Source organism: Microdochium trichocladiopsis, assembly GCF_020744255.1.
Source record: "Microdochium trichocladiopsis strain MPI-CAGE-CH-0230 chromosome Unknown B0I36scaffold_8, whole genome shotgun sequence".
NCBI lineage: Eukaryota > Fungi > Ascomycota > Sordariomycetes > Xylariales > Microdochiaceae > Microdochium > Microdochium trichocladiopsis.
Window position 1 is genome coordinate 141,253 of NW_025763551.1, and position 27,457 is coordinate 168,709.

A 27,457-nucleotide genomic window follows, 5' to 3' on the forward strand; every position below is an offset into this window, starting at 1 on the left:
GCGTGAGGGGAACAGAGCTATCACCGGGAGCTACCAAGATGGGAGTAGAGCAGGTCCTCACCAGCATCGCCCATCCAGCTGGGGCACGCACAAACATTGAGAATGTGGAGAGTTGCTTATCGTGGTTGCACAAAGAGTACCGGCTTGTTAGTGTTGACTATTGCTCTGCCTGGGTGATAGTATCCAGGCACAGGGGCTGCTCGACGATATTTCAACCCTCTAACTATCACAGCATGGAGTCAAATTCCCAAAACTGAATCCCTCGCACACGCCAAATCCCCATCTGAAAGCAGTGGCATGTGCATAATCATGTACATGACAGGCGGGGCCTCTGCCGGACGGCCATCAGTCTCCAAAAGCCATGCCTGGCGTCTTGTTTCGCCATCTCGTCTACTTGGAGCGTGGGTGAAGGCGACGGGAATGCTGCTTGCTGCCCACAAGCAGGAGCGCGGCCACCAACCAACACGACGGCAACGCATCCAAGTACCCAACAGGAAAAGAAGACCTATTCCCCTTCTCATGTGCCGCAGCTTGGACAGGATATACCACATTCTTTGCCCAGTTTGTCCTCCCGTCTTCTGGGGCCATCCCCTTGTCTCTCTCTTCCCCCCCCCCCATCTCCCTCGCCTACTCTGACGTGTCCATCTCGCCCTGCTCGAGCACCTCGTTGAACAGTGCCATCTCCTCAAACAGCCCCGCCGTCATCTCGACGCTCGCGTGCTCCGGGTCCCTGAGCGCCATCTCCAGGTCCCCCATGAACGGCGCCCGGATTTCATCCTTGACCAGCTCCAGCCCGCCCCCCTCAATCTCGGCCAGGATTCGCCGCGCCTCCTCGGCCGGCATGTCCGTCTTGCGCAGCGTCAGCGCCAGCAGGCTCTTGCCGATCGCCTCCGAGATCAGGTACGGCCGCCGCAGGTTCTCGTACCCGTGGATGCACAGCAGAAAGTATATGTGCCAGTCCGGGTCCCGCGGCCTCCCCAGCATCGCATTCACCAGGTACAGCAGGCCCGTGTGCCAAAGGATCGAGTACGCCGACGCCTCGTGGTTCGTCCGGTAGTCGAGGATCAGCCGCTTCAGCTGGTTGGTCGACGCCTTGTATGCCGCGATGGCCGAGTTGTCATCGGCCGCAAACGTTGTCAGCCGCTCGTCCCCAGATTGCCCCTGGCCCGTAAACGGCCGCAGCAGGTCCATTAGTGCTGCGTGCAGCCACATGCTGGTTTTCACCAAAAGCGCAAGGTCAGCTTGGGTTCATTCTCGCCAAGGCCCAAGGCAAAACCAAGGCGGATTTTCCTAGACAGAAAAACAAGGTGGCGGAGTGCTCCTGGCTAAATCAGACTCACTGTAGAACGTCCACCTGCGACGCGTGCGGGCCCTCACGGGTGAGAGCGTCGGGGAGTTGCGAGGTCCATGCGAGAATCTCGCGAAACTTATGCTCCGTGAGCTTCCACTTGAGCTCCTCAGGCGGGCTTGTCATCTTATTTGGATAGTAGACCCAGAGTGCGCCATGCATGATACGCCAGAATTGGCAAAGCGCCGTGAACGTCGCGCCTACCAGGACAGGTAGGCCTGGGGGACCCGTGGGTGTGCCGTGGCCGGACGTACTGGTGGACTTGGACGTAGTCCATGACGAACCCCGCGATCCCGTCCTGGCCCAGTCCTCCAGGATGGGCAACGAAGGCGGCTTGTCTATCACCACTACTTCAGGCTGGCGATGGAAGAGGGCAAGAATCCTGGTGGTATTTATTGGTAAGCTCTGGTGACTCTTCAGTAAGCGAGCCCCTGATAGGGGCTGGCTGGGTTACTTACATGCTCCAGTTGAAACTGCCCCAGGCGGCATAGCAGCACATGCGGTCGTCGTCGCTCATTTGTGCGGGGTGTGGGCCGGCGAGCGGGTTTTGAACGTCGTAGAAGCCGAGCTCCTTTCCCATGACATTAGCCTGCTTTGAAAACTTGATGACATCGTGGTCTTTGCCATGCCCGGTTAGTGACAGGCTCATGAGCACGAAAGCCGATATGTTGCAGATTGACGCGCGGTCGCCCTCCGACAGGCGGAGCCGATCGGCCTCGTTCCAGAACGGGTTGATGTACTGTGAAGCTCGTTTGTCGAGCGCGCTATACATTTGCTGCAGGCTGATTGTCAGTGATCTGGTCACGAGCAGGTGCGGTGTGGAGGAGTCGAGGACCTACACAGCTCAGGTACATGAGCGCATTGACGAGATATGACGAGCAGTACCGAGTACGGTGTTCTACAAGGTCGGTGACAAATAGTTCCGGATCGAAAAGCCCAAGCAGCGGGTGATCCGTCTCGAGATAGAGCGAAATGGCACGGGCAGCAAAATCATTGGGGACATCGACGTTGGTCCAGAAGCGGACGTCCAGAGCCCGAAGGCGCTGATCGCACAGCTCAAAGTGGTCCTCAGACTTGCCACCGGCTGCGTGTGGCTGGCGATACCGGCGGACCGCGGAATCGTCATCGAGGCGTTGGCTGTTGTAATGCTCTGACCCATTGGTGCTGGGGATGGCGGTGTCTTGTTCACGGAATGGCCCTTGTGCCCCCGGTTCTCCTCTGCGTCACTCTCAGTCAGCATGACAACAGCAAGGGCATAAAGACCGGGCATACCAAAAAGTCAGAACGTACTGCTGGCCTTGGGTCAAGCCGGGGGACCTGGCAGGCAGCTTGGCCGATTCTACCAGGTAGCTCTGGCTAAGAGCGCCGGTCGAGACTGGATTGAGCTTGAGGTAGGCGTTGGGGAAGGCAGTTGAGAGCTCGGCCTCGAGAGACGGGGGCGTCGAGCCTGGTGCGCCCACGCCGGGGGTGCCAGCCGTGGCCTGGGGCGTGAAGCCCGAGCGGCGGATGATGGAGAGGGCAGCGCCGGGGTCGTGCTGGGAGCGGAGGATGGCGAGGGCGGCGCGGGCGCGGCCCAGAGAGAGGGAGCGCAGGAGCTTGAGGAGCTCCGAGGCCGGGTCTTCGGCGGGGTCGTTATAGTGGCAGGAATCGATGCCGCGGATCAGGCAGTTCGAGCAGGTTGGGCGGGCGCCGTTGCACTTTTTCTTGCGGGCACGACACTCGGAGCAGGCAGTGCTGACGCCCGACCGGCGCCGGGTGCGGGAAGGGCCGACGGAGCCCGTCTCGGGTGATGAGGCATCCCCGACCCGGTCCCGGTTACGGTCGCGGTCGCGGTCGCCCTCGCGGTCGTTGCTGGAACGAGAGGCGGGGAGCAAGGCCCGGTAGGGCGGTCGCTGGGACATGGCAAACGTCCGGTTTCAGGGGGGCGCGCTGGCGGGCGAGGTTGTGCTTGCTTGGTTGCTTCAGCCCGGCTGTTGGTGGAGTTGTCGACAGCAGTAAGTGGGCGGCGTCCGGGGGCGGCGGAGGAGGTAGCATTGGGCCTATTCCAAGTAGGCACGCACGGCACAATTGCCGTGACGCAGCCCGTCAAATGTCTGACTGGGCCAGGCTGGCCATGATTGTCGGCGGGGCATCGCATCGCTCGGGGCCGGCGATTGGCCCTGCTGCCGGAGCGACGACCGCGGGTAGGGTGCGCGAGATTGGCGTGGGAGCTCGGAAGCCCTCGCCCCGGATGAGGACGAAGGGCGGTTGGGGGAATTTATAGATGATGATGAGGCTGGCTCGAGGAGCCCAGAGGAAGGCGATGGAGTGCAGAAGGACCCCGCGCACCTCAGAGTCCAGTACATTGCAAGTTGAGATACATGGCGGGCAGATGGCAGGCGAACTCCACAGAATGTAATGGGCGTGTACTCGGCACAAGTTACGTAGGTACTGCGACACAAAGGCTGGGAAGGGGCGAGAGGCTCTTGGAGCCAGTCGGCGCACCTTCCGCCATTGTCCAGTCACTCACCAGACCTGGGCAGCCACTCACTCACCCAATAACTCAATCTCCTCTCCGTGTAATGTCAAGCTCGCACACCGTCTGGTCAGCTGGTATCCGCAATCACGATCTTGCATGGCAGGAATGCCGGATAATCAATGATACAGTCGTAATCAATACTCGCTTTGCTGGCACTCTAGAGACACGAACCCCAGTCCTAAACTACCAAGCCTCTAACTAGACAAGGCACATTTCGACCCTCGTCGAGTCACTGCCAACGCCAATGTTGAACACCCGACTCCGTTTGCGCCTGTGCATCTGCTGTTGTCGCTAATATGCCCTCCTGCACCACGTTCTCATGCATATCGCAACGACTCACTCATCAGCTCTTGCGAGGGCATGTTGACAACCATCAGGTACAAGACATCCTGCGAACTTCACATCAGCAAATTGCACAAGGTACATCAACTCTGTGCATGCAATCAGAACTCACCGGCTTCAACGCCTTCTTCCTCGCCTGCCGCGGCTTCGACACCAGCACGTTGGCAGCTGCTCGGGGCGCCGCGGCGAGGCTCTTGAGGGGCGACGACATGACGTTACTCATCGACCAGTCTTCCTGGACGGGCTTCTTGTCCCGTCGGGCACCCAGCAGACCGCCATCGCTGCTGTCTCCACGGCCACCGCCGCGTCCCCCGCGCCCGCCTCGTCCACCTCTTGACGACTCGGAGTGCTGCTCCTGCCGCTGCTGCTGCTTCTGTGCCATTTTGCCGCTGGAGCGATCGATCATGCCTCCAGTCAGTACGCCAGAAAGATAGCCGTTGTTGGCAGCGCTGTTTGGGTCGGCCCATCTCGACGAGAACTCGGGAGCTGCAGTCTGGCCGGCGAGGAGGCTGTCGGGATTTTGGCCGGCCTTTGGACGGGATTAGCATGTCTCGCAGGGACCGGACAAGCGCCCTCGGAATGACTCACATAAGTAGCCTGTGCACGACGATCGTAGTAGTCCGAGATGAAGTCCATCTTGCTGTGATACTTGGCTTTGAAGCCCGAAGACTTGCCAATGGGGTCTTCCGGGTTCTCGAGAGCGCGGTCGAGGGCCGGGAACACGAGTGGGGCAGCCTCGGGAACAGGCAGGTCACCGCGTGTCTCGCCATCGGAGCTGCGCAGACTGTTGCCGAATCCTTGGTTGTCGGAGGTGATGACGCCCGAGATGGTGTCGTTTAGATCAATGGTAGGATTGGTATCCTTGAGCTGCGGCTTCCAGGTCATGAGGAGGCAGAAGAGCCCTCTGGGCATGAAGAGCTGCTTGTTCATGTCGTTGAGGAACGTGTTGCCCCTGTTGCATGGTGGATGCTGGTTAGCGTCCTGTACTCTCCTTAACCGTGCATGTCTCGAAGAAACTTACTTCCTCCTGGCATCAATCTCCTGCGCCGACCCGACCATCTTGTGAACCGAGATTGCCACAAGCTGAGACCAGCCCATGGGCAGGGCCATGGCCGACATGGCGGCGACATTGATGGTGTGGAACCAGGGCGACCCGTGGCTGGCCTTCTCCAGCTCGTCGAGGAAGCCAAACCACAGGCTCTCGTCAATGTCGGCATTCTGAAGCACGGGTGCATACCCCCTCACGAAGCCGCGTGTGCGATCCTTGGGCCTCCGCTGGGGGAGGATGACAGGCAGTTCGATGGGGCCCGTGGGGCGAGGCTGCCGGCTCAGAGCTGTCCTGAAGTCCTCGCGGCTGGTCGGGGCGACTTCCTGCTGGACGTCGTCAAGCTGCCACTGCTCGTCTGTGGAATCATAGTCGGCGGTCGCGGGGTTGGGGCTGGGCGTGCGGCTGTAAGGCGGAGGGGGTGCAGATGACGATGATGACGGCTGGTAGTATGGCTGTTGTGGTTGTTGTTGTTGCTGCTGCTGCTGGTGCTCCTTCTTATCCTTGCTGCTGCTGATGCTCTCGGAGACGAGACCGATGCCACTGGCAATGCCCCGCGAGAGGGAGCTCACGATGCCGCCACGCCCGCCGGAGCCGCCGCCTCTGCCGCCTCTGCCACCTCTGCCAGGCATTGTCGAAGTAATGTGAATGCGGAAGTCAATTGGGTGTCCTTGGTGAGGGTCGATTGGTCTGGATTGCCAAGCAGATTGGCCTGCTGTAGTCTTGTCAAGGATTGGCCCGCAAGAAGCTTGAAATGTAGCGTATGAAGTAACGCAGGAGGGGTGGGACGGTTGGGAGGATATACAAGGATATGGAGGAGGATGAGGAGGAGGATGAGGAGGAGGAGGATGAAGAAGCTCTGGGGCCAAGAGACGGATGCATGCACTCGAGGCTGGGCATCAGCAGCAGCAGCTCCTCGTCCTTTTGTATCACTTGTTGATCTGCAGTGCTAGCAAACATTGAGCAGGCACTTTGCATGGACAGAGGCAGGCGCGAGGCAGGCAGGCACACCACCAACCCCGCCAACCGATTGACTGATTACTATGACGCACGTCGGCACAACCAACAGGAGCAGTGGGCTCATGCTGAGCTGTTGGTTGGCAGCAGCATAAGCGTGTTTCATCCAGGGGACAGGGTCCCAGGCAGACAGACCACCTGCACAGGTACAGCCTCAATCTTAATTTCATCTTTGTCTGATCCAATGTCCACTGACCGCGATGATTCGACAGTGAAGAGGAGGAGGCACTGCCCCTCGCGCCGCCTGCAAACAACCCTGGAAGACGGCGCGACAGGGTCCTCCTCCAGCCCTGAAGGTGGAGCTCCCTGTGTGGTGTCGCTCTCGCTCTCGTTCCGCCCGCTGCCAGCCACTCACAAGCTCCCCTGTGGCCCCACCCACACTCCCCACAGCCGTGCCCAGCAAAAGCTTGAGTCGCTGCCCAGCACAATGCCACTGGCCTGCCGATCCCAAGCCTGGAAGCTGACGGATGGGGCAGGGCAGGGCACAGGGGCCAAATCAATCTCTACGCATCGAGTCGTGTTGTTTGTTGATCAAGTCAAACGAGGAGTGCCATTAATTAACCGCAGTACCGCCTGTCTCAAACCCTTTTTGCATGGACCCAGCCACCCTCACGAGTAGTCGTGCCGGTAGCAGATGCGGTAGTTTTCCGTGTCGAGCACGTCGGCCACCGTCAGGTCCGGGTACAAGCCCCGCGACGACAGCACCGTCTCTGCTTCCAGCCCCGCCCCGGCCGCCGCCGCCGCCACCGCACAGCCTCCTCCTCCGTTCCCGTCGCTGCCGGTCCCGCTCTCGCTCCCGCGGCGGCGGCCACCCCGGCCACACCCTCCCCGTGCTGCTGCTGCTCCTCCGTCCATCGACATCGCCGTCGTCGTTGCCAACGTCGTCCGTCCCTCGCGGTCGCCGTCGTGCCACCGCTTCCACTGCCAGTCCACCATGCTATGATGGACAAAGAAGACGGCGTCCCGCACCGACGTCGCCGGCTGGGACATGACACGGCCCAGTCCGTTGTGCCCATACGCGTGCAGGCCCTGCTCCACGCACTCGCGCATGTTGGTGTACTGCGTCATGCCCTCGCACAGCTCGACCCAGCCCCAGTGCACTTGGCCCGTCAGCTCCCGGTGCTCCCCTCGCGTCACGCACTCGCTTGCTGTGCTGCTGCTGTTGGAGGTGTTGCTTTGGGTGCGGCTGCCAATGTCTATTGTCGTGTTGGCAAATACCTGGGCCCAGGTCCCCGAGCGTCAGCATGCCCCCAATCACTGTCATGAGATCATCTGCCACATCCTCCGAGGTTCAGCCAACTTACCCCAGTCGTGATACACGGCTCTACTCCTCCATCTTTGATCTCTGGCAGCTCGCCAAAGTACTCGTCCGTAAACAAGCCCGAGCCGGCAAAGTTGCCCATATCCCGCGTCTCATCCCACCACGGCAGCGGCCCTCGATATCCGCACTCGTCCCGCAGCAGCTGCTCAAACACCAGCATGTAGTACCGGTGCCACGGCAGGAACAGGTCGGTGCCGTGCGCGACAGGTGCCATGACCACGTGCACCCACGCCAGCTGCACGTACACGCTGTTCCCCGCAGAAGGTGGGATCTGGTTCGACTTGGCCGGCTTGTCCATCAGGCACCGCACTGCCCGCACGTACGAGCGCTTGTCCTCGTCGGCGAGGTTGCGCCACTCGACACGGATCCGTGGGTTTAAACAGGAGATGCCGTCCGTGATGCCACCTTGTCTGCCATCATCATTCTGGTCGGTGTTCTCTTCGTCCTGCTCGTCCAGATCATCACTACTGTGTGGCTCAGACTCTGTCGCGTTCGGAGGCGTGCTCAGTATAGATATGGATGATCCGCTCGCAATACTCCCCTCAGGGGTATGTGCCGTTATGTGCTGAGCTGTCTGCTTATCCTGGGCAGCGAGTTGGAGGGCCTCCTCGAAGCTCATCATCTGAACAGTGCCGCTTGGGCTGAGGGCTCGGCTGACTTTGGCCTCTGGGGTAGCTCTCCGGTGGCTGCTGACTGGCGAGGCTGCAAGCAGAGCCGCACTGGTCAGCAGCAGTAGCGTGGAAGGCATCATGTCGGAAGTGATTGATGGCAACAAGGCGATACCCGGTCGCGTTTGCAGGCTCAAATAGAGTCCTCCAAGCAGAGTGCTGTTGTGGAAATGGCGCGAACAACCCTTTTAAGGCCCTCGAGACCGCAGTGTTGGTTCTCCCAGCTATTACCTTGGTGCGACACCGCAATCACAGCGGAATGCTTGCAGCTAACGCTGCGAGTTTTGACGAAAACAAACACAGGCAGTCGTAAATGTGTGATTGGGGATGATGACTCGCATGACCCACGAGCAAGGACTATGGACTCACCGACTCCAGACCGGAGAACGTAAGACGGACAGCGACATCTTCTGGGTTCAATAGCCCGCCATTTGTCGGTGTCACATTCGGACCTTGTTAGTGTGGGCAGCACGTGGAAGGCCAGCCGGCAAGCGATATGGGCGTTGCTCGCTTTGTTGCTATCTCGTGTTCTCGGTGTCACAAATCGTCATTGGAACAGTGCCGCCCCGGGCTCGAGATTGCCTTGACCTACCATAGTAGGTACTTATGTGGTTCAACACCAAGCTGCTGGGAATGCGCTATTGCCTTGTGTCACCCCAGTAGCCGCCGTGGCTCTTGTGCCACGGCTCGATTCGAGAAGGTGCAAATGCCGTGAAGCCATGTAGACGTGGCGGTGCTGCAATCGTCACGACAGCGGTGCCAACAGGACAGCGGGTGCGCACTTTGCAGCTGCGCAGCGCAGGGCACAGTTGCCAGGACGCAGAAGGCGGTCAGGGAGTCAGCGTCACGTGAACGCAAGACGAAGTCGAGAATGTTGTACTTCGCAACGACTGCAAGTGGTGCGTCCTGAGAACTGTAGTCTGGCCGGCTGCCTCACCCAGCCACAGCAGCCTTGTGTTGGCCTGGCGCCGTGACACAAGGCCACGACCTTGATGCCAGATTCTGTGCTGAATGGCACGACGACTTGAATGCGCCTTTATGCATCTGTCGACGCTTGTGACGGGGATACAAGAGTCGGTGGCTGGGTGTAAGGTGACGTTGGGGAAGCGTTAGCATGCTCGAGCCTCGGACGTGGTGATTGCCTCGGTCGGGTATTGGGCACTGAAATGTCCCTGATTCGAGATGACTGCCCGCGTGACACAGGCTGGGATTGACGGGGGTCTCGAAAATAGGAGCGTTTTGCAGCAACAAGACGATGTGGGAAGACGATGTGGGAGCTGAGAGCGGAAGGCGCAGCTGGGCTCGCCTTCCTTGTCGTTCGCGAGCCGGCATCTCATCAGTTCTCCCTCGACGGGGATGCTTGCGATACTCATGCTCAGAATGGGAGGACGATATCAAGACAGCTCTGGTCACGTCCAGTCAGCGCGAATCACCAAACGCCATCATGTCACAGTCACCACGCCGCCCTCCCGAAATACTCGCTTTGGTGTTTGCCCGTTGCCAGATGAATTTTTGTTTTTTGTTTTTGCGCGCCGTCACTACCTAACGCGGTGCGATAGCTACGCCGAGCTCTCGTAAAGTGTCCCCATTTCATGAAAAGCCCACCGGTTCCAGCATGGGTTGTGTTGATGAACTCTGTGTTGATAGACCCATCCATGCAAAGACTCCATGCAAATACAGATGAAATGCAGTAACCAGCCGACACCAAAATATGATCCGTTTATTTCTCCTTCTTGGCCTTGGCACCCTTGACCTTGGCCGTGCCGCGCAGGGTCTTCTGGCGGTTCTTGCGCTGCTTGCCTGTATTGAAAAGTGCCATGTCAGTAACCTGTGGCGAGTTGGGGAAATAGAGGTAGGCCGCATCTTGAGAATGATGACGGCGATAGCCTCCAGGATAGACGACGGATAAGACGTACGCTGTTGTCTCGACGCTCTCTCGGGCTTGGTGGCGAATCCCACCCGGATGAGTCTGTACTGAGGCTCGAACTTCTTCAGGGCCTCGGGGGAGTCGTAGATGAGGGCGAAGCCAGTGGTCTTGCCACCACCGAACTGTGTGCGGAGACCGAAGACGGAGACCTGGTCCTTGGAGGCCTTGTAGAGAGTGGCCAACTTCTCACGGAGCTGGTCCTTGGAGATGTTGGGGCGGCTGGGGTGCAGGATGTCACTGTAGAGGCGATTGTCAGCGTCAAGAGTTCTGCGTGCGATTCTCGGCAGTGTCTCGTGCAGAAGCCTGTGTGATATGCATGTCCTCCGGTGCCAGGGACAGGTCGCAGCGGTGCATGATCTCAGTAGCTGGAGTGAGCGCGATGTGGGATTGACCGTTGTCGAACGGCATTGACACAAACAACGATGATTGTAGGTCCGCAGTGGTGGCGATGTCGCGCACAATGGTGCCTCTGTTCAAGGTCGAAGTGGTCCTCGATGAACCTCTTGATTCATCACTTGCCGCCTCGAGCAACCACATTCGCAAACAATCCCACAGTTGTGAACTCGGTGTCGATTCATTGCCAGTCGGGTCCCTTCCTTTCGTCCAGGAATTTTGCTGATTGCTTTCGTCGCATGGCGCTCGATGGACGGACGATGGTCGGCGGCACACGGAGGACATGATTTCGATGGGTGACTGGCAAAACTCTGCGGGAAACGGGACGAGCGGGAAGAACCTACACGACCATCTGCTTGCGGCCCAGGAGAGGGTTGCGGATGAACTTGCGAGTTCGCAGGGTGACGGGGGCGTCGGAGTCAGCCATCTTCGCAGTTGTCGACGTTGTCGCTGGGCGGGTTGAGGGAAGATGGGCGGGATGGTCGAACTTGGAAGGCTGCAGTTCGAAGTCGTCGATATCTTTTTTCGCGGGAGGACCAGTTCGAGGAGGGACACTGGCGCGCGCACACACACCGGCTGGCTCGAGTGGGCCGGTGCGCACAAAGCGAAAATTGGAATGCAATTGTGGGGCTCGGAGGCTGTGGTTGGTCTGCCCGCTTTAGCGAATTGGCAAACCCTAGGAAGGTGCGGCCGGGCAGTGTGCAGCGCAGCCACGATTTGGTGGCTGTGGCGGAGAAGGCAGCACGAGCCACACCCAGGTGGACTCTCTGCTCATCCGTCTGACTCAGCAGATCCAAGACCTGACTGCTCCACCTGGGCACCTTTCCATGCAAGTGAGCAAAGATCGACACCACACCACACTTGACTCGGCAAACCACCTCATGGGATCACGTCTTTGATATCCTACATATCCTGATGGGAACGCTGTCACTATAGAATGGCCCGCCCTGGTGTCTCCGCCTGGGCACGTCAAAGTCGTCAACCTCATCAACGACAAACCTGCGCCTCTGGCAGACCTCCAGGAAGGCCTCAAACGTCTCGCGATTCCTCTCCGTCGCGGCAATGATGACAACCACCCCCGGGAACTTGCCAAACAGCGTCGCGACCGTGCTCACCAGCGCGGGGATCACGCTCTTGTCGTAGGTGATGTCCGCGCCGAGCACCACGTCTACCGGCCGGCCGCCGTTCCACTCGGCCTCCTCCGTGCCCAGCAGCGCATGGCCCCATTTCAGGTCCAACGCGGTGAGCCGCTCGTCGTCCTGCAGGCCGTTGAGGTAGAAGTTGTCTGGCAGCGTGGCGACCACGTCGTCGGAGCCGTCGGATGCAATAACCTGTGCGGCACCGAGGTACTTGGCGCACAGTATCGCCAGGTAGCCTGTGCCTGCGCCGAGCTCGAGGATGCGCTTGTCCTTGATGGTGATGCTGTGTGTGGTGTTGCTTTCGCCGTGATCACCAGTGTTGAGAGCAGTGGTCTCTCTACAGAGCCATTGCCCTAGATGCAGCGCGGCCTCCCATGTCCGCAAGCCCGTGGTACCCCCTGCTGCGATGAGGTTGCGCGACTCCAGCATTGTGATCTGTGGCCGCGAGTTTGGACCAGACAGATTGTCCAAAAGGGACAGCGTATAAGTGACATAAGACTTTTGCTGCACAGCGACCATCTCGTCAGGTAGTGGTTGTGCCATGAGCTCCGTGAGGCAACCCATGAGGTCGTCCGACACGCCCTGCAGTGTATTAGCCCGTCGCACTCCATGCACTCACTGTTTGTTGGGAGAGCAGATCAAGACAAGATCGTTTCTGGTGTGATTGGTTCTCAGGAGCCTCAGACCGAAGCCCGCAAAACAAGGAGGGAGCTCTGGGCAAGAAAGCCGTGAAAATGGACTTACATGGACATCCCAATCCTCAATCGCCTCCTCGATTATCCTTACAAGCTCCTTCAGCACCCGCAGCTGGTACCTCGGCGGCAGCGGCCGCGTCCCTCCACACAGCGCATCATACAGTGTCCTCTGCGCCTCGTCATCCCTGAGCACCTGCCCCGAGGGCCAGTCGAGGTCTTTATGCGCCTCTAGCTGCTGGCACTGCCTGCAGAAGCGGCTCACTTCGGTACCGCCGCGGCTGCCTGTCATTGTCTGGCATGTGGGAGGTGAGTTGCAGGACGTTTTCCTGTGCTGTTGCTGGAGTGCTACGAGTGCCGCCGTGGTGGGCGATCTCCTACCCCACATTGATTGATTCTGAAAGGTGCACTCCCGGGTTGGTTGGCTGCCAGCCCTTCCAATATCGACTTACACAACCTCAGCTCAGTGCATGATCCCAACCTGTAATCGCGCACTGGAAGAGAAACATTGCATTCTATGACCATGGAGCAAGTGGTCTTTTCGTTCTAAAATGCTCGAGAATTACCCCTGACTGCTGGTTGCCGTTCCCAGACAAGTTACGGTGTTAACTAGAAAAGAAACCAAATTAAATAAAACAAAAAGAAATAAAACTAAAAAACTAAAAAGGGAAACACAGGAAACATGGAAATCAAGATAACAGGACAAACAAGCCCGCCATGAATACACACCATCAACGGGACCATAAATCCAGTCACATTCTTATTCACTGATTTCCGGGTTGCCAAGGACTCGAAGCTGCATCTCAGCGTCGAGGCACGCCACCTCTCCATCAAACGAGCATGACGCACGAGCATAAATTGCTTTAGTGGAAAATGCCAAGGTTGAGGCCATGAGAAGATTATTAGACCCGCGGACACAAAGCTTAAAGTTGTGTGCAAACCCCTTTTTCACATCTTGATGCTCCCTTACACTCTTTTCAAGCATGCACTTTTAAGGTGGTGGTTGAGAATGTGGAAAGTGCACTTCAACCCCACAATCCCCCACATGCCTCCAATCATATGATCACAAGATTCAGCCGATTGAGTCTAGAAATTATAGTATTAAGCACAGAATGCCCCGATTGCTGGATTTCTCAAGCTGCTTCGGGGGAACATTGCCTGACTAGTATATACTCTAAACCGTTCTCCGGCGGCCGTGAGCACCATAGAACTCCTTCGTCCACTGACCAATCTGCGCAACAATCGTCGTCTGCGCAGCGGCAATGTCGCTGTTGGCGTCGCCGTTCCTCTTGGACAGATCGTTGCAGTGGCGCGAGCCCTTGATGAGGATGCTGGGCGTGTTCTTGCTGCCCTTGTAGGGACCGCCGGGGCGGAACTCGCTGGCCACGGAGGCCGAACGCCACGGATCAAACTCGCCGTTGACGTGGAAGAGACGCTTCTTGCCAGTGAACTTCCACCCGCCGGTCTGTGCGTTGAGCTTGGCAGCGCTGTCGCCGATAGCCGAGCCGTAAGTGTACTTGCCCTCGCGCGGGAAGAAGAGCGGGCACTGGCGCTGGTAGTAATCGGGACCGACGACGCGGGAGAAGATGGAGGGGCGGTTGCGGGGAGCGCCGCTATAAGACCCGTGTTAGTATCATGCATTCTCAACACTGCTGCTTGGAGAAATCACAAAGGTCAACTCACGTCTGGTAGTAGAAGAAGGGGTCATTGCAAGTCATCCACACCCAGGTGCGATAGAAGGAGTTGGACTCGGAGTAGTCGGTGTACATGGGGCTCGTGGCGTTGTACGTGTTGAAGCACTCGACGTTGTTCTCATCCGACCACTCCGGGTAGCCGTAGCTGGCACAGGTGCCGGGGAGATAGGCCTTCTTATACCATGCGGCATAGTTGGGAAGAGCGGCCTTGAGACCCACACCCTGGTTAGTGGGATATGTGGTCGAGATGGACGAGGTGTTCTGGCCGAACCCCTCAATGGCATCACACATCTGGTAGAAGACCGAGTAGCCAGAGTACATCTGGATGCTCTGCCAGGCCCAGATGGGGGCAGAGATAGCAGTGGCAATGTCGTCCGCGTGCTCGAGGCCCTCGATGTTGAACAAGGCCTTCAGGTCGGCCTTGTCCTTGCGGCTGCCGTGCAGCAGGACGTTGTCGACGTGGTCGATGATGGCCGAAAAGTCCTTGCTGCAGTTTTGCGGCATGCCCTGCTGCGTGGGCACAAAATACTGCCAGTAGTCGTAGATGGCCTCGAGGGGACCACTGCTGGAGTGTGTGGCCCACATGGTGCCAGGGGCAAGGCTCTCGATCCAGGCACCCAGGGCACCCGAGTAAGAACCGCCAGTCCAGATCCACGGAGCCTTGGGCGAGTTGGATGAGCCATTGGTGTCAAAGGGCAGCTTGAGCTCGCGCGTGATTCGTGCGAAATCCTGCACGGCCTGCTCAAGAGTCAAGTACTGGAGGTTCTTGGTAGTCTGGACCGCGTAGGGGGTACTGCTACCCCAGTAGCGGTGCTCGACGATGACGACTGCACCTCCCACCTCCTTGGCGAGCATACCCGTCAGTCTTTGATCGGTCAGGTAGCCAGTGTAGCCAGCAGCCGCAATCTCGCCAGGGGTGAAGACGACGATGGGTGAGCCGGGACCCTTCCAGTAAGTGGCATTGTACCTGATGGCAAATGATGTCAGCTGCAATTCGTATAAAAAGATCGAGGTGTGGTGCCATGAATCTTACCAGTAAGTCTGGGGGAAGGTGCCGAGCTTGGGATTCTTGTGATCAATGTACTGATCAAAGGTGCCCTGGCCTGTGGTGGTCGACTGGGGATCAGCGAGAGCGCGAAACGCAGCGACGTCCAGCCTGTCGGGAGGAGGCAGCGGCGGGGGAGGTCCAATGGCCAAAGCCGATCGGATGCCGACAGCGGCCGAGATGGCCAGCTGGAAGAGAGACGACCGCATCTTGACTGGCAGCTGATGTCTTTTGACACGATGAGACTACCGGTAACCCTGACTTGACTCAAGAGGTGCCTTGGGCAAAGAAGAGCCGAAGAGGCCAAGACCGCCTGGACGACGGACGGCGGCCATGGTATTTAAATGCAGAGGGGAACGATCCCTGATCCCTGGCTGGCGACCGCGATAACCGGTCAACGACATGGCTGGCCGGAGATGAGGGCATCCAGCCAGCAGAGGTGCCCTCCCGGCGGACCCCTGTGGCCGGATCGGCGCGGAGTGGCCAGGGGTACGCCGGGCAGCCTATGCCCCAAGAAGCAGTTGGGGCACGACCAATCGGGGCCCTGGGACCGCCTATCAGCTGCGCAAAGAGGAAGGTCGCAGCGCCCTGGCCGGGCTCATGAGTAGACAAGCCTTTTACCGACCGCGCGCTGTTGTGCAACCACCACCCAATTCAGGCTCAGGGAGTGCCCACTGCCGGCCTGCGGGGGAAATTGTCAACCCAAGCAGACAGCCGCCATAGCGAGAACGCCTTCCCAAGGCGGGCAGTCGATGTGTTTTTGCGTGCAGGGGTGCCAATGCTTGTGTTGCGCGTCATGCCAGCTTGCGAGGTGGTCTCTGTCCTAGACAATGCACTTCTTTTCGTGCAGCGCAGCGGATTGCCACTGCCAGCGCGGCAATGATCGGCCATGGCCGCGGGAACGGACCCTGATGTTTCGTTTCTCTTCTGGATGCGAGGCGGAAGCAGCTGCGCAGGCAGACGAGGCGTATCCTTGACTTGGCATGTCCGATGTCACCATGGCTGGCAACCGGAACGATCGCCCGACGCAGAGAAGCATTCGAACGTATCATCACACAGCTACCATGATAGTGGCAAGGGGGTCGTCGCCCTTGATCTTCGGTTGGTTTGACCACGGCTGAACATGCTGCCAACGCTGGCGGACGGATATCGCGGAGGTTCTGCTACCACCAGGGTGCCTGTAATTTTAACGAAGGCAGAATTCTGAGTTTTGGGACGAGGTTTGACCAGGCTGGCTGGGGTGGGTGAGCTAGCAGAAAGCTTGGGATGCTTGTTTATTGCGCGGTGCCATCCAGGTTCACGGTAAATACGGTTGAATGCTTGTCTTGGTCACAGCAGGCAAAATGTGTGTGCTGTCGGTGTGGTGAACGAATCATTCCGGGCCGGAGGTCGCACGCCACACCATGCTCCAACGGGCTTGTCATTGTCCCGAGTGCTGTCTGCGTGTTGTTCATTGTTGCGTGGGCGGTGGGCTTTGGAGTGGACGACGGCGATGCTGGAACTTTGGAAGCTTGGGAAAGGTGCTCCACACCTGCAGTCCAGGGCCACCCACCAGCTGTCACTCACCTGCCAGCCCCATCCTGGAGCCTCCCACCTCACACTCACAATCCCCAAGCACATGATTGGCCCATGCAGTCCCGCACCTGCTCAACGACGGCATCGCCAATCGCTGCATCAAGCCTCAACGTCAAAGACGAAGCTATCACGACCCGATCGCATTGACACCCACTGACGTCGCCGTCGTCGACAACATCCGCCCAATCCGCCGGCCGTGCCCCGCCTCCGCAGCACTCGACAGCACAAACAACCGAGGCCTGCCCTCCACAGCCTTGCTGCTGTCCTCGACGGAACACCCATCTCCCAACAGCACATTCGACACACATACACAATGGGTCTCTTCTCAAGCTCCGACTCGGCGCCTGCGCGTACGTCCGCCCTGTGATACCCTCTCCCCAACACAAGTTCGCTTGCCTCTCTGCGCCATGGAAATCGATACAGAGCTGTGCTGCCACACGATGGCCGTACGATCGGCCGCTCGCCGGTCCGGCGAGTGCCAGTGCACCAGCGAGCGGCTCGACAAGCTCAACCCTACCTGAAGGTGGCTCGGGATATATGAAGGGGATCGCTACACACAAAGGAGGGGACACATGCTGACATTCTGGCCTCTGGCCCATTTACAGCCGCCACCCGCGAGGAGATGCGCGAGGCCAGCCTGCCCATCGCCTACCGCGACACCTGCGCCAACCTGCTCATCCCGCTGAACCGGTGCCGCAAGGACACATACTACATGCCGTGGAAGTGCGAGGTGCGTTATATTCTTCTTCATATGCGAAACAGCTTTGTCGGGTGGTTGGCTTGGCAGAGCTGAAAGGGACGGAGGTGCAAGTTGGTGTCCCAGAGGACACAAAAGAAATGCTGACTATAGGGGAATTTTACTCCCCGGGAACAATAGGACGAGCGCCACAGCTACGAAAAGTGCCAATACGTCGAGTTCAAGAAGCGTGTCGCCAAGATGAACGAGCTGCGGGAAGCCAAGGGCGGCGCCCGGAGCAATTGAGCATATTACCATGAACAATCACTAGACCGGAAGGAATACGATTCGAGGCATGGGAAACTGCTACGAGCATGGCCGTAGTAGTTGTGCGTATGTCAAGGAGGGACGGGCGACGTGCAGCAGCGGCCCCCGAAAACGCGAACTAGAACTGCGCGTCGCAAAAGGGGAGGCCAAGAAGGCAGCGGCGCAGCAGTGAGAGGGATGGATGCCGTTCACCTTGAGCAGTGTGGGACACGAATGCTCCAATGTACATATACATCATAGTTTTGGGCGTCGTCCTCAGTCAACCCAAGAATTGGACCCAATTGAGGAAACAAGCATTCGAGACATCCGCAAGCACTGGGGCTTGTCCACTTCCTGAACCCATCCACAGTTCCAAGATGTAGGACAGTTGCAATGCACAGACCTTCCGTGTACGCCACGATGCACTGAGGCACGATTTCCCGAAGAATTGGTCATTTGGGGATCAGGACCACCTCTCACAAGTTTCGTAATCAATAGACACGAGGAGCAGCCAGGTGCGGCAGCAGTCCTCGCACCACTTGAGCTGCTCCTCACAATCCTGCTGCCGCTGTTGCGGCCATCCACGTCACCCAGCGCTTCCCTTTTCGCATTTGCCCGATTTATCTGCCATTCCTGAGCAAAGACTGCACGAGAGGCGGCACGCCCGGCGCTGCCGGCTGCTACGAATTTATCAGCTGCGTCGGGATACAGTTGTCACCATGCGTCTTCTGGCGCTGGGCGCGAGTCTAAGGGGACGCTGATGACGATTGAACCTCGCTGTGTGGCGGCAGCACGCCACAGCACCATTGACCGTTGATGTATAAAAGCAGACCTCGCTCAACGGATGACCCTGGGTGTTACCCGTCTGAGAAACGACAATCTGCGGTAGGACTTTTGGCTTGTACAGTGAACACTCGGTCCCGTCGTAGACTTTTTGGCTTCGCGTACGACGCAGGTGTGTGTTTATGGGCCAAGAGTTCATCGCAACATGTATGTTTATGGATAACGTCATCTCCCCAGGCTTGCATTGTTTTTGTCTTTCTGCGCAAGAGACAAAAGAAACAAGAGTTGGCAAACTCGCGGGCAAAACCCATTCCGGTGCCTGATCGCAAAACCCTTGGACCCGGCATACCTGCCTCCCGCGCCTCCCACAACCTTTCCTTTTCGGGACACGAACCACACTAACACACACACACACACACGTTTCTACGACCTTGGTGACAGCACCGCCAGGATCTTCCATCTCAACCACTCTTCTCCAGCTTCTGCTTCTCCTCCTCGGGAACCTCCACGGCCGCCGCCGTCGTCCCCACCGAGCCGGTCTTGCTCTCTGCGGGCAGCAGTTCGGCGGCGGCGGCGGCGTCGTCGCCATCAAAGATGAAGGCCATCTGCTCGAGGGTGCGGCCGCGGGTCTCCGGGTAGCAGAAGTAGGCCGTCAGGAGGAAGGCGACGAGGAAGACGATGAAGACAAAGTAGTACTTCCAGCCGATGCTCTGCAGGGCGATCGGGTTGACAAACATGTTGAAGACGGCGGCGCAGATGCCCGAGACCCACGAGGCGGTAAAGCCCCGGGAGCGGAGGCGGTAGGGCCAGATCTCGACCGGGTACGAGACGACGAGAGGGGTGCTGGGATGAGTGTGTAAGCTACTTTTGCTCCGTACCGCGACAGGACAGAGAGAGCGAGAGGGAGAAGAGGAAGAGGAGGAGGAGGAGGAGGAGGAGGAGGAGGAACTTACAGAGCAATGTCATAACCCAGGAAGAAGATGAAGAGAAAAGGGATGACGGCAATGCCGACGGGGGCGTTGCCAGTATTTGCAAAGGACCCCGATAGGCCCGTGATAACAATATAGCTGACGAGCATAATAACGGCGGAGCTGAGGAACAGCGGCCGGCGTCCCAGCCTCTCGACAGAGACCGACGCCGCGACTGCCCAGATCAGGTTCCACACCTGGAGTAGCGCAGAGATGAGCGTCTGGTGCGTAACGCTGGTGATCCCTACCGTCTGCAGGACGAGAGCGAGGTAGTACGAGACAACGCCGTTGCCGCTCCACTGGCTGAAGATGCCCAGAGTGACGGAGATGAGCAGCCGCCACCTGTTGCCCTTTGTCTTAACCAGGTCGGCATAGCTTGTGCTAGCATAGGCTTCCTGCTCTGCCTTGATGGTGTTGATGATTTCTTCCGTCTCGAAGCTGACGAGGGGCGAGTCGATGTCGCCGCCGGCGTGGTGCTCAAGAATAAATTGTTTCGCGTCCTCGACGCGGTCCACAGAGGCAAGCCACCTGGGAGACTCGGGGGCCATGATGATGCCGGGCAGGGCGAGCGCTGGGAGCAGAATCTGGAGGAGAGATGGAAGACGCCAGTCCCACGAGGTACCGTAATCCCTGGTTGCAAAGGTGACCCATGCAGAGATCAAGCTGCCGAGGTAGAAGCCACATTGATAACAGGCTGCCGCAATAGGCCGATGAGTGGGAAAAGCAATCTCGTTGATTAGGATAGGGGCGCCACTGGTGTACCACCCAGACGCCGAACCGACCAGGGCACGGGCGGCAATAAAGGCGCCCTCGTTGTTTGCCGCGGTCTGGAGGATGATACCGGCAACGAGGAACACGTATCCAATGTAGATGCCAGGCTTGCGGCCATATTTGTTTGAGATCCAGGCGGAGGCGGCGAAGGACACGCCATTGGAGATCCAATAGACTGCGTTGATGAAACCGAGCCACGCGCCCGCCGGCATACCCATGAACTCGTTCCACCGCGGCAGCGCTTGGAGGCCGTTCATCAAGGTACCATCGTAACCGTTGGCGGAGCCTGCCACAATCCAACGTGTCAGCTTTGGGCAACCAATTCTAGTAGGGGGGCTCGCCATCATAGCAAAAGGCTTACACAGCATAATGAGGGATAAGACGTGGACGTTGAGGCGCACGAGATGGCCCTTTCGATACCACGGTCGTCCATCAGAAGGCAGCACCGTGGCCAACTGGTGGGCCACGGTATCATCTGCCATGGACCGAACGTCGCTGGTGCCCATGGTGTTGGAAATGCGAAGGTAAAAGTTCAGATATTCTAGAGCAGTACCGAGCGGATGATGATGGGATGCACGAGACCAGAGACACCTGGTGGTCCATGGAGCCTGCCTTGGCTTTATACAAGTTTTGCCTGGATCGTTGGAGCGACGCACTAAGGGGGCATATCTGTATGGGGAGCGCGGGGCTGGGGTTGAACCTGGGCAGTGGTATCCGGGGAGCCCGTGGGAGATACCGATTCCAGGTCAAGCCTATCACCGGAGGCAGGTCGTGGCCCCACGAGAGAGAGAGAGCGAGAGAGATAAGTCTGGGGTGAGGCCGTCGACACAGTTTCGTCAAGTGATACTCGGGCCTAGGGCTGGGCTCTCGCGACCACGGGACTCAAATCTAGACTGGGTGCTTTCTAGGCCAATGGGGAGGCTCCCTGAGACAGAGCTGTCTGCCAAACTAAACTGCAGACTTATCAGTTGCACGGGAGAGCGAGGGCCGAGACCCAAGCCCGACACCTCAGCCGTGGCTGGCGGAGTATCTGGCGGAGAAAGCTGGCCGAATGGGGTAATACCCATCGAATCAGTCATGGATATAATTCGCCGCTGGCGGCGGCCAGTTGCCCAGATGGGACTAGCGTGGCCTTGACGAGTCGTGGGTCCAGATGACATGCTCGCCAGCGCGAGCCATGTCAGCGCGAGGCTATCACGGCAGTGTCAACACCAAGATATAGAGAGAAACACCAGAGAGATACGGGCTCCGATGGCGCTTCCTCCCTCCTCCCTTATCAACCCGGACGCGGCTCGAGTTGCAAGCCTGGCCGTCTTTGCATTCCCCTCCCCGTCCCTCTTGATCACACGGCCGCCGTCATGTCCCCATTCCTGAGCGACGTCCCTGCGGGCCTGCTGGATGTCGACGAGCTCCTGGCCCAGTTGACGGTCGAGGAGAAGGTGGCTCTCCTTACAGGTAAATCACGTCCTGGCCCTGGCCTTCACTGTGCATGCCTCGTCCCGACGATGACCACGAGACCTTGGGCTAACCGCCCGGAGTATAGGCAGGGACATGTGGCATACCACGCCACTTCCCCTCCGCGGCATACCATCCATTCGCGTCTCAGATGGACCAAACGGGGTCCGCGGCACCAAGATCTTCGACGGCGTCCCGTCCTCATGTCTGCCCTGCGGGACCGCCCTCGGCGCCACCTTTGACCCGGATCTGTTGGCCAAGCTCGGCCAGCTCCAGGGCCAGGAAGCAAAGGCAAAGGGTGCGGTGGCCGTGCTTGGGCCGACTTTGAATATCCAGAGAGGCCCGCTGGGCGGCCGCGGCTTCGAGTCCTTTTCAGAAGACCCGGTCCTGTCTGGCCTGCTGGCCGGCCACTATGCGCGGGGCCTCCAGCAGGAGAAGGTGGCGGCCACCCTGAAGCACTTTGTCTGCAACGACATGGAGCACGAGCGCATGGCCGTCAATGTCCTCGTCACGCCCCGGGCCCTGCGCGAGATATACCTCCTGCCATTCATGCTCGCCATCTCCATCGGGGACCCCCGGGCGATCATGACGGCCTATAACAAGGTCAACGGCACGCACGTCTCTGAGAGCAAGGGGCTGCTACAGGACATTCTGCGAGACGAGTGGAAGTATGACGGGCTCGTAATGAGTGACTGGTGAGCTATTCTTTTCTTTCGGTTGTTGTCTCCTTGCCTTTTCTCTTTTCTCTCTCTCTCTCTCTCTCTCTCTATAAGCAGCCGTCACTCACAAGTTGGGGTTTTTTTCCCCCTGCACTGGGAACAGGTGGGGCACCTATAGCACGACGGGAGCGATCCAGGCCGGTCTTGATCTGGAGATGCCCGGCCCGGCGCGGTGGCGAGGCGCCGTGCTGTCCCACGCCGTCATGTCCAACAAGGTCACCGTGGGCCAGCTTGATGACCGGGTGCGCAACGTCCTCGGCCTCATCAACTACTCGGCGGCCGCCCGGGTGCCCGAGAACGCGCCCGAGGAGCAGCTCAACCGCGCCGAGGACCGGGCGCTGCTGCGCCGCGCGGCCTCCGAGTCGATCGTGCTCCTCAAGAACGACGACAACCGGGTGCTGCCCTTCTCCAAGGGCGGCAAGACGACGGCCGTCATCGGGCCCAACGCCAAGACCGCTCGCTTCTGCGGCGGCGGGAGCGCCTCGCTGTTACCCTACTACAGCGTGTCCCCCTACGAGGGCATCGCAGCCAAGCTGGGCCAGGAGCCGCGGTTCGCGCAGGGCTCGAGCGACCACCGGCTGCTCCCGCTGCTTGGCGACCAGCTGCGGACCGGCACGGGCGGCGAGGGCGGCGGCAAGGGTGGCGGCGAGGGCGGCGGACAGCGCGGGTTCACGTGGCGGGCCTATAACGAGCCCCCGACCGTGGTGGGCAGAAGACCCGTGGACGAGCGCGTGCTAACCGACTCGAACTGCTTCTTCCTCGACTACGAGCACCCGGACCTGGCGCCCGTGTGGTACTGCCAGGCCGAGGGCACCTTCACGCCCGCCGAGAGCGGGGTATACGATTTCGGGCTCGGGGTCGAGGGTACCGGTCGGCTGTACGTCGACGACGAGCTGGTGGTGAGCAATGTCGAGAACCAGAAGCCCGGGACGACGCTCTTCGGCGCGGGTACCGTCGAGGAGACGGGTAGTAAGGCGCTCGTAGCTGGCAGGGACTACCGCGTCCGGGTTGAATGGGGGTGCAGCAAGACGAGCAAGCTCCCCTCGGTGCCGCCCGTCGGAGGGCAGCACGGAGGGCTGCGGTTCGGCGCGGCTCGCCGCATCGCGGACCCGGCCCGGGCCATCGCTGAGGCGGCGGCCCTAGCTGCGCAGGTCGACCAGGTCGTCCTGGTAGTTGGGCTCAACGGCGAGCTTGAGTCCGAGGGCGTCGACCGCACGGATATGGGCATGACGGCGCAGACGGACGCCCTCGTCGCCGCCGTCTTGGCCGCCAACCCAAACACGGCCGTCGTCATCCAGTCCGGCACCCCGGTGGGCATGCCGTGGATCGACCAGGCTAATGCCGTCTGCCAGGCGTGGTATGGCGGGAACGAGACTGGTAACGCCATCGCAGATGTTTTGTTTGGTGACGTGAATCCGGTAAGAGGGATACCTCCCCTTTCTTTCTTTCTTTTTTCTTCTTTTTTCCATTTTTTGAGGATAAACTATGCCAACGCTAATTGTCTTCTTCCAATCACCATTATAGAGTGGTAAGCTGCCCCTGACGTTCCCCCGCCGCGTCGAGGACAACCCGGCATACGTCAACTTCCGTAGCGAGGCCGGGCGCGTGCTGTACGGCGAGGACGTGTACGTCGGGTACCGGTACTACGACAAGACCAAGACCTCGCCCCTGTTCCCTTTTGGCCATGGGCTTTCGTACTCGACGTTCGCGCTGCAGGATCTGGTCGTCGTGGACCAGCAGCAAGAGGAGGCTGGGGGGAGCAACAGCAGCAGCAGCAGTGAGACGTCGACGGCGGCGGCGGCGGCGGGGGTGACGAGGATCACGCTGCAGATCTCCAACACGGGCTCACGTGGGGGCGCCGAGGTTGTGCAGGTCTATGTCGCGCCACCGGCGGCGAGCTCGGTAGGCCGGCCGGTCAAGGAGCTCAAGGCGGTGCACAAGGTCTACCTGGAAGCCGGACAGAGGCGGAGCGTCTCGATCGAGCTCGATACGGTGCTGGCCACGAGCTACTGGGACGAAGGGCGGAGCCAGTGGTGCAGCGAGGCGGGCGAGTACAAGGTGCTGGTGGGGACGAGCAGCGCGGATACGCCGCTGGAGGCAGCCTTGAGGGTGGGCAGGACGAGGCACTGGACGGGTATCAAGCCGTGAAAGAGGTCGTAGGCAGGCACAGGGCCAAGATGCAGTCGAGACGTAGACATGTTGAGACATGGTCAACAACAAGGATCAGGAGGGGCAGCAGGTAAACTCAGTAATTAGCAGCCGCCCGTGTACCTACGTAGCTAGATACCTAGGTACGTATCTACCTACCCAGAGTCCGGATGGCGGACCCACAAGACTCGGGTCACTGCCGGCCTGTGCCCCGCTGTTTTGTCCCGAGCCGCTCCGGATACTACCCGGGCGGGCGGTCGCCGCTGTAACCTCCTGCCCCGGCCGGGCCGTGATGGCCAAATTCACCCAACCAGCACCAGGACCGCACAGAACCAGAGAACGACATCCGCAGGTGGCCCGCAGCCCATCCACCCCTCCAGCAGCGTCCTCGCTCTCTCTGGCGATGGCAACCACCGGCAGCCCCAGACCCGCGCGGCAGGCCTGCGATGCGTGTCGGCAGCGCAAGCGCCGGTGCGTCCTCTTGACCTTGGCGCAGACCACCACCGGCCGGTGCCACAACTGCGAGCGTGCAGGCTCCCGCTGCACGTTTCTCCTGCCGCTCCGGACGCGGGGACCCAAGCGCAAGACGGACCATGACCAGAATCATCAGCGGCTCCTCGCGTGGCGGTTGCCAGACACGTCCAGCAGCACGACGACGTATGCCACCGACATTCTCTGCCCTCGCGAGCTAGTGCGCGTCCTGGTCGACGACTACGTCAGGTACATCTACCCGTTGCTGCCGGTGGTGCACCTGCCGTCGTTCACGGCCGCCGTCGACCGCGGGCGCGACGCCGACGACGGCGACTTGCTGGCGCTGGCCGTGTCGCTGTGCGCAGCGACGGTGGCGCTGCTGCCGTCGCGGCTGGGGGCGTACCGCGAGCACCCGACGGCGCCGCTGCCGTTCCGGACGCGGGCCGAGGTGGCCGGCCACTGCTACCGGCTGCACCTGGGGTTCCGGCGCGACACGCACTACTTTGACACCGTCAGCCACGCCCGGTGGGCGAGCAGCTACCTCCTGGGCATCGCCTTCCACCAGGCCGGCAACATCAACCTCTGGCGCATGCTCGAGGTCGAGGCCATGCAGCTCCTGCGCCTCCTCGAGGTCCACCACCCGCCCGCCTACCGCGGCCTCGACCCTGTAGAGGCCCAGCTCCGCAAAAAGGCCTTCTGGCTCATGTTCTACGGCTACGTCCACGAGGCCCACAACCTCCGCAGAGAGCGCCTCACCTTCCTCGACCCCGTCCTCCTCGGGGCCGTCAACCTCGACGACCTCATCCCCGCCCCGCTCGACGACCACTTCATCACCCCGCGCGGCTTCCTCCCCTGCCCCGCCGACGTCTCGGCTGCCTCGCTGGCCGCAGGCTTCAACATCCACTCGCGCGTCTTCTCGGCTGCTCTGGGCTTTGCACCAGTCGCGGCCGCGCCAGCCTGTTGTTGTCAAGCCCAAGCGCAGGCCTCGCCTCGGTCACGCCTCGCAGAGTTGAGAGAGCAACACCGCCGCCTGAAGCACATGCTCGACACGGTTGTGCCCACGTACGCGCCGCCCTACCACCACCACCACCACCACCACCACGACAATGACAGCATGGCCACCAGCACCATCCAGCGCGAGTCCATCCGCGCCAACATCCACGTCACCCACCTGTGGCTCCAGAGCGCGCTGCTCGACCAGATCGATGCCCTCGTCCTCGCCATCGCCACCGACGAGCAGAAAACGCACCTCTCGTCGTCCCCGCAGCAGCAGCAGCAGCAGCAGCCCGTCATCGCGACAACGGGCCACGTCTCGTGGGACGAGCGCGAGGACATTTGTCGGCAGCTCCTGCACACGGTCCATTCCATCTCCTTCTCGGGTCTCGAGGCCAACGGGCTCTCACTAGTCAGTTTTCCTATTCATTTATTCCCTCCGGTACTTGTCACGACTTTGTGTATCTCCTTTTTTTTTTTTTTTTTTTTTTTTTTTTTCTCCCACCGCCAATCAAAGTCCAACTTCACATGCTGACCATCAAAATATCAACAAAACCACACATACAGGTCTACAAGATCCGTGACGTCGCCTCCACGCTCCTCGCCTACCCCTTTGACAATGCCTCGCACGACGATGACGACGACCGCCGCGACCGCCGCGCTGCAGAGCACCTGCGTGACCTGTCCAGCCTCCTGTCGCGCCTCGACGTCAGCGAGACCCCAAGCTCGCTCAGCCTGCAGAGCTGGGTGGACACCAGTCGCTGCCGCCCCGGCCGCCACCACGATGATGGCGATGATGGCGATGATGGCGGCAGTGGGCAGTAACAATGGGAAAGATAATAACAACAGCAGTAGCAGCAGCAGCAGCAGCAGCAGCAGCAGGTCATCCATCGCGGTGGCGTATTCTTCTCCTTCTGTTTCGACAACAACAACAACAACGATAACAACAACAACGTCGTCAATGGCGCCAAAGGTGAGAGAGAGGGTTACAACAGAGTGAGCAATGGTTCTGACAAGATACGTACGTACGTTCACACATTCGCATAAGGGCATCTTATACACACACACACACTCTCTCTCTCTCGCTTACACACAAAACAGCCTCCCTACTCCGGATCGTTTGACAAGCCAGCGAGGCCAAAGTTCATCGTGGTATACAAAGTCTATGCTGCATAATGCATAACCTTGTGTGTATCCATCTCTGCGCCCGCCCAGGTCCCTATGTCCATATTCCGTTCTATCACCACAATACCCCTTCATGACTCAGGACAGCTCTGAGGCTGCCGGACCGCCACCACCAAAGAAGAGCCCCTAGAACCTCGAAGCAGCAGCAGCAGCAGCAGCAGCGCCAGTACCGCTCCAGCTCCTCTTTGCAGTGCTACTGCTGCTCCCGCCACCGCCAATCTTCCTGCCCTTCTTCAACGCGCTGAAGGCAGACTGCAC

General features: G+C 59.6%; 12 protein-coding genes across 12 annotated transcripts; 4 read left to right on the plus strand and 8 right to left on the minus strand.

Moving 5' to 3' along the window:
• Positions 1-120: 120 nt before the first annotated feature.
• Positions 121-616, minus strand: B0I36DRAFT_328926 (uncharacterized protein). Its single transcript, XM_046154649.1, has one exon. The coding sequence runs from the start codon at positions 549-551 to the stop codon at positions 240-242; it is 312 nt and encodes a 103-aa protein (XP_046008909.1). The 5' UTR covers positions 552-616; the 3' UTR covers positions 121-239.
• Positions 617-618: 2 nt separating this feature from the next.
• B0I36DRAFT_433325 (uncharacterized protein) lies at positions 619-3,249 on the minus strand (the record flags this gene model as incomplete). Its single annotated transcript, XM_046162664.1, has 5 exons — positions 619-1,213; positions 1,341-1,730; positions 1,807-2,123; positions 2,188-2,566; positions 2,639-3,249. The coding sequence occupies 5 exons, from the start codon at positions 3,247-3,249 to the stop codon at positions 628-630; spliced, it is 2,283 nt and encodes a 760-aa protein (XP_046008910.1). The 3' UTR covers positions 619-627.
• Positions 3,250-4,269: 1,020 nt separating this feature from the next.
• Positions 4,270-5,885, minus strand: B0I36DRAFT_248951 (uncharacterized protein; the record flags this gene model as incomplete). Its single annotated transcript, XM_046150428.1, has 3 exons — positions 4,270-4,737; positions 4,797-5,160; positions 5,230-5,885. 3 exons carry the CDS (start codon positions 5,883-5,885, stop codon positions 4,270-4,272), a joined length of 1,488 nt encoding a protein of 495 aa, XP_046008911.1.
• Positions 5,886-6,879: 994 nt separating this feature from the next.
• On the minus strand, positions 6,880-8,210 carry B0I36DRAFT_248641 (uncharacterized protein; the record flags this gene model as incomplete). The annotated part of the gene is made up of 3 exons (XM_046150404.1): positions 6,880-6,983; positions 7,092-7,488; positions 7,575-8,210. 3 exons carry the CDS (start codon positions 8,208-8,210, stop codon positions 6,880-6,882), a joined length of 1,137 nt encoding a protein of 378 aa, XP_046008912.1.
• Positions 8,211-9,670: 1,460 nt separating this feature from the next.
• B0I36DRAFT_328934 (40S ribosomal protein S24) lies at positions 9,671-11,132 on the minus strand. Its single transcript, XM_046154650.1, has 3 exons — positions 10,924-11,132; positions 10,176-10,423; positions 9,671-10,059 (listed from the first exon to the last, which is right to left on the minus strand). Exons 1-3 carry the CDS (start codon positions 11,004-11,006, stop codon positions 9,980-9,982), a joined length of 411 nt encoding a protein of 136 aa, XP_046008913.1. The 5' UTR covers positions 11,007-11,132; the 3' UTR covers positions 9,671-9,979.
• Positions 11,133-11,466: 334 nt separating this feature from the next.
• On the minus strand, positions 11,467-12,702 carry B0I36DRAFT_248560 (putative methyltransferase-domain-containing protein; the record flags this gene model as incomplete). The annotated part of the gene is made up of 2 exons (XM_046150398.1): positions 11,467-12,300; positions 12,463-12,702. 2 exons carry the CDS (start codon positions 12,700-12,702, stop codon positions 11,467-11,469), a joined length of 1,074 nt encoding a protein of 357 aa, XP_046008914.1.
• Positions 12,703-13,584: 882 nt separating this feature from the next.
• On the minus strand, positions 13,585-15,358 carry B0I36DRAFT_351680 (serine carboxypeptidase S28; the record flags this gene model as incomplete). The annotated part of the gene is made up of 3 exons (XM_046157032.1): positions 13,585-14,023; positions 14,094-15,071; positions 15,138-15,358. The coding sequence occupies 3 exons, from the start codon at positions 15,356-15,358 to the stop codon at positions 13,585-13,587; spliced, it is 1,638 nt and encodes a 545-aa protein (XP_046008915.1).
• A 950-nt stretch (positions 15,359-16,308) lies between these two features.
• B0I36DRAFT_148201 (uncharacterized protein) lies at positions 16,309-16,954 on the plus strand. Its single transcript, XM_046148475.1, has one exon. It carries the CDS (start codon positions 16,416-16,418, stop codon positions 16,869-16,871), a length of 456 nt encoding a protein of 151 aa, XP_046008916.1. The 5' UTR covers positions 16,309-16,415; the 3' UTR covers positions 16,872-16,954.
• B0I36DRAFT_328940 (NADH-ubiquinone oxidoreductase B18 subunit-domain-containing protein) lies at positions 16,612-18,121 on the plus strand. The gene is made up of 3 exons (XM_046154651.1): positions 16,612-17,074; positions 17,330-17,454; positions 17,602-18,121. Exons 1-3 carry the CDS (start codon positions 17,038-17,040, stop codon positions 17,704-17,706), a joined length of 267 nt encoding a protein of 88 aa, XP_046008917.1. The 5' UTR covers positions 16,612-17,037; the 3' UTR covers positions 17,707-18,121.
• An 829-nt stretch (positions 18,122-18,950) lies between these two features.
• Positions 18,951-20,734, minus strand: B0I36DRAFT_375791 (general substrate transporter; the record flags this gene model as incomplete). The annotated part of the gene is made up of 4 exons (XM_046160398.1): positions 18,951-18,992; positions 19,020-19,332; positions 19,443-20,514; positions 20,590-20,734. The coding sequence occupies 4 exons, from the start codon at positions 20,732-20,734 to the stop codon at positions 18,951-18,953; spliced, it is 1,572 nt and encodes a 523-aa protein (XP_046008918.1).
• Positions 20,735-21,586: 852 nt separating this feature from the next.
• Positions 21,587-24,550, plus strand: B0I36DRAFT_365376 (glycosyl hydrolase family 3 N terminal domain-containing protein; the record flags this gene model as incomplete). The annotated part of the gene is made up of 4 exons (XM_046159122.1): positions 21,587-21,683; positions 21,772-22,378; positions 22,506-23,820; positions 23,927-24,550. The coding sequence occupies 4 exons, from the start codon at positions 21,587-21,589 to the stop codon at positions 24,548-24,550; spliced, it is 2,643 nt and encodes an 880-aa protein (XP_046008919.1).
• A 403-nt stretch (positions 24,551-24,953) lies between these two features.
• Positions 24,954-26,839, plus strand: B0I36DRAFT_293333 (uncharacterized protein; the record flags this gene model as incomplete). Its single annotated transcript, XM_046151797.1, has 3 exons — positions 24,954-26,234; positions 26,289-26,426; positions 26,582-26,839. 3 exons carry the CDS (start codon positions 24,954-24,956, stop codon positions 26,837-26,839), a joined length of 1,677 nt encoding a protein of 558 aa, XP_046008920.1.
• Between the last annotated feature and the right edge of the window lie 618 nt (positions 26,840-27,457).

What these genes read in the sequence shown, in the direction of transcription:
- B0I36DRAFT_328926 (XM_046154649.1), bottom strand. Translation starts at nt 551, where the DNA reads ATGTGGTATATCCTGTCCAAGCTGCGGCACATGAGAAGGGGAATAGGT.
- B0I36DRAFT_328934 (XM_046154650.1), bottom strand. Translation starts at nt 11,006, where the DNA reads ATGGCTGACTCCGACGCCCCCGTCACCCTGCGAACTCGCAAGTTCATC. An exon ending in GGCCGCAAGCAGATGGTCGT is followed by an intron (nt 10,424 to 10,923) that starts GTAGGTTCTTCC and finishes TCGCCTCTACAG; the next exon opens with TGACATCCTGCACCCCAGCC. An exon ending in GAGAGCGTCGAGACAACAGC is followed by an intron (nt 10,060 to 10,175) that starts GTACGTCTTATC and finishes TTTTCAATACAG; the next exon opens with GCAAGCAGCGCAAGAACCGC.
- B0I36DRAFT_148201 (XM_046148475.1), top strand. Translation starts at nt 16,416, where the DNA reads ATGCTTGTTTATTGCGCGGTGCCATCCAGGTTCACGGTAAATACGGTT.
- B0I36DRAFT_328940 (XM_046154651.1), top strand. Translation starts at nt 17,038, where the DNA reads ATGGGTCTCTTCTCAAGCTCCGACTCGGCGCCTGCGC. An exon ending in CTCCGACTCGGCGCCTGCGC is followed by an intron (nt 17,075 to 17,329) that starts GTACGTCCGCCC and finishes GCCCATTTACAG; the next exon opens with CCGCCACCCGCGAGGAGATG. An exon ending in ACATGCCGTGGAAGTGCGAG is followed by an intron (nt 17,455 to 17,601) that starts GTGCGTTATATT and finishes CGGGAACAATAG; the next exon opens with GACGAGCGCCACAGCTACGA.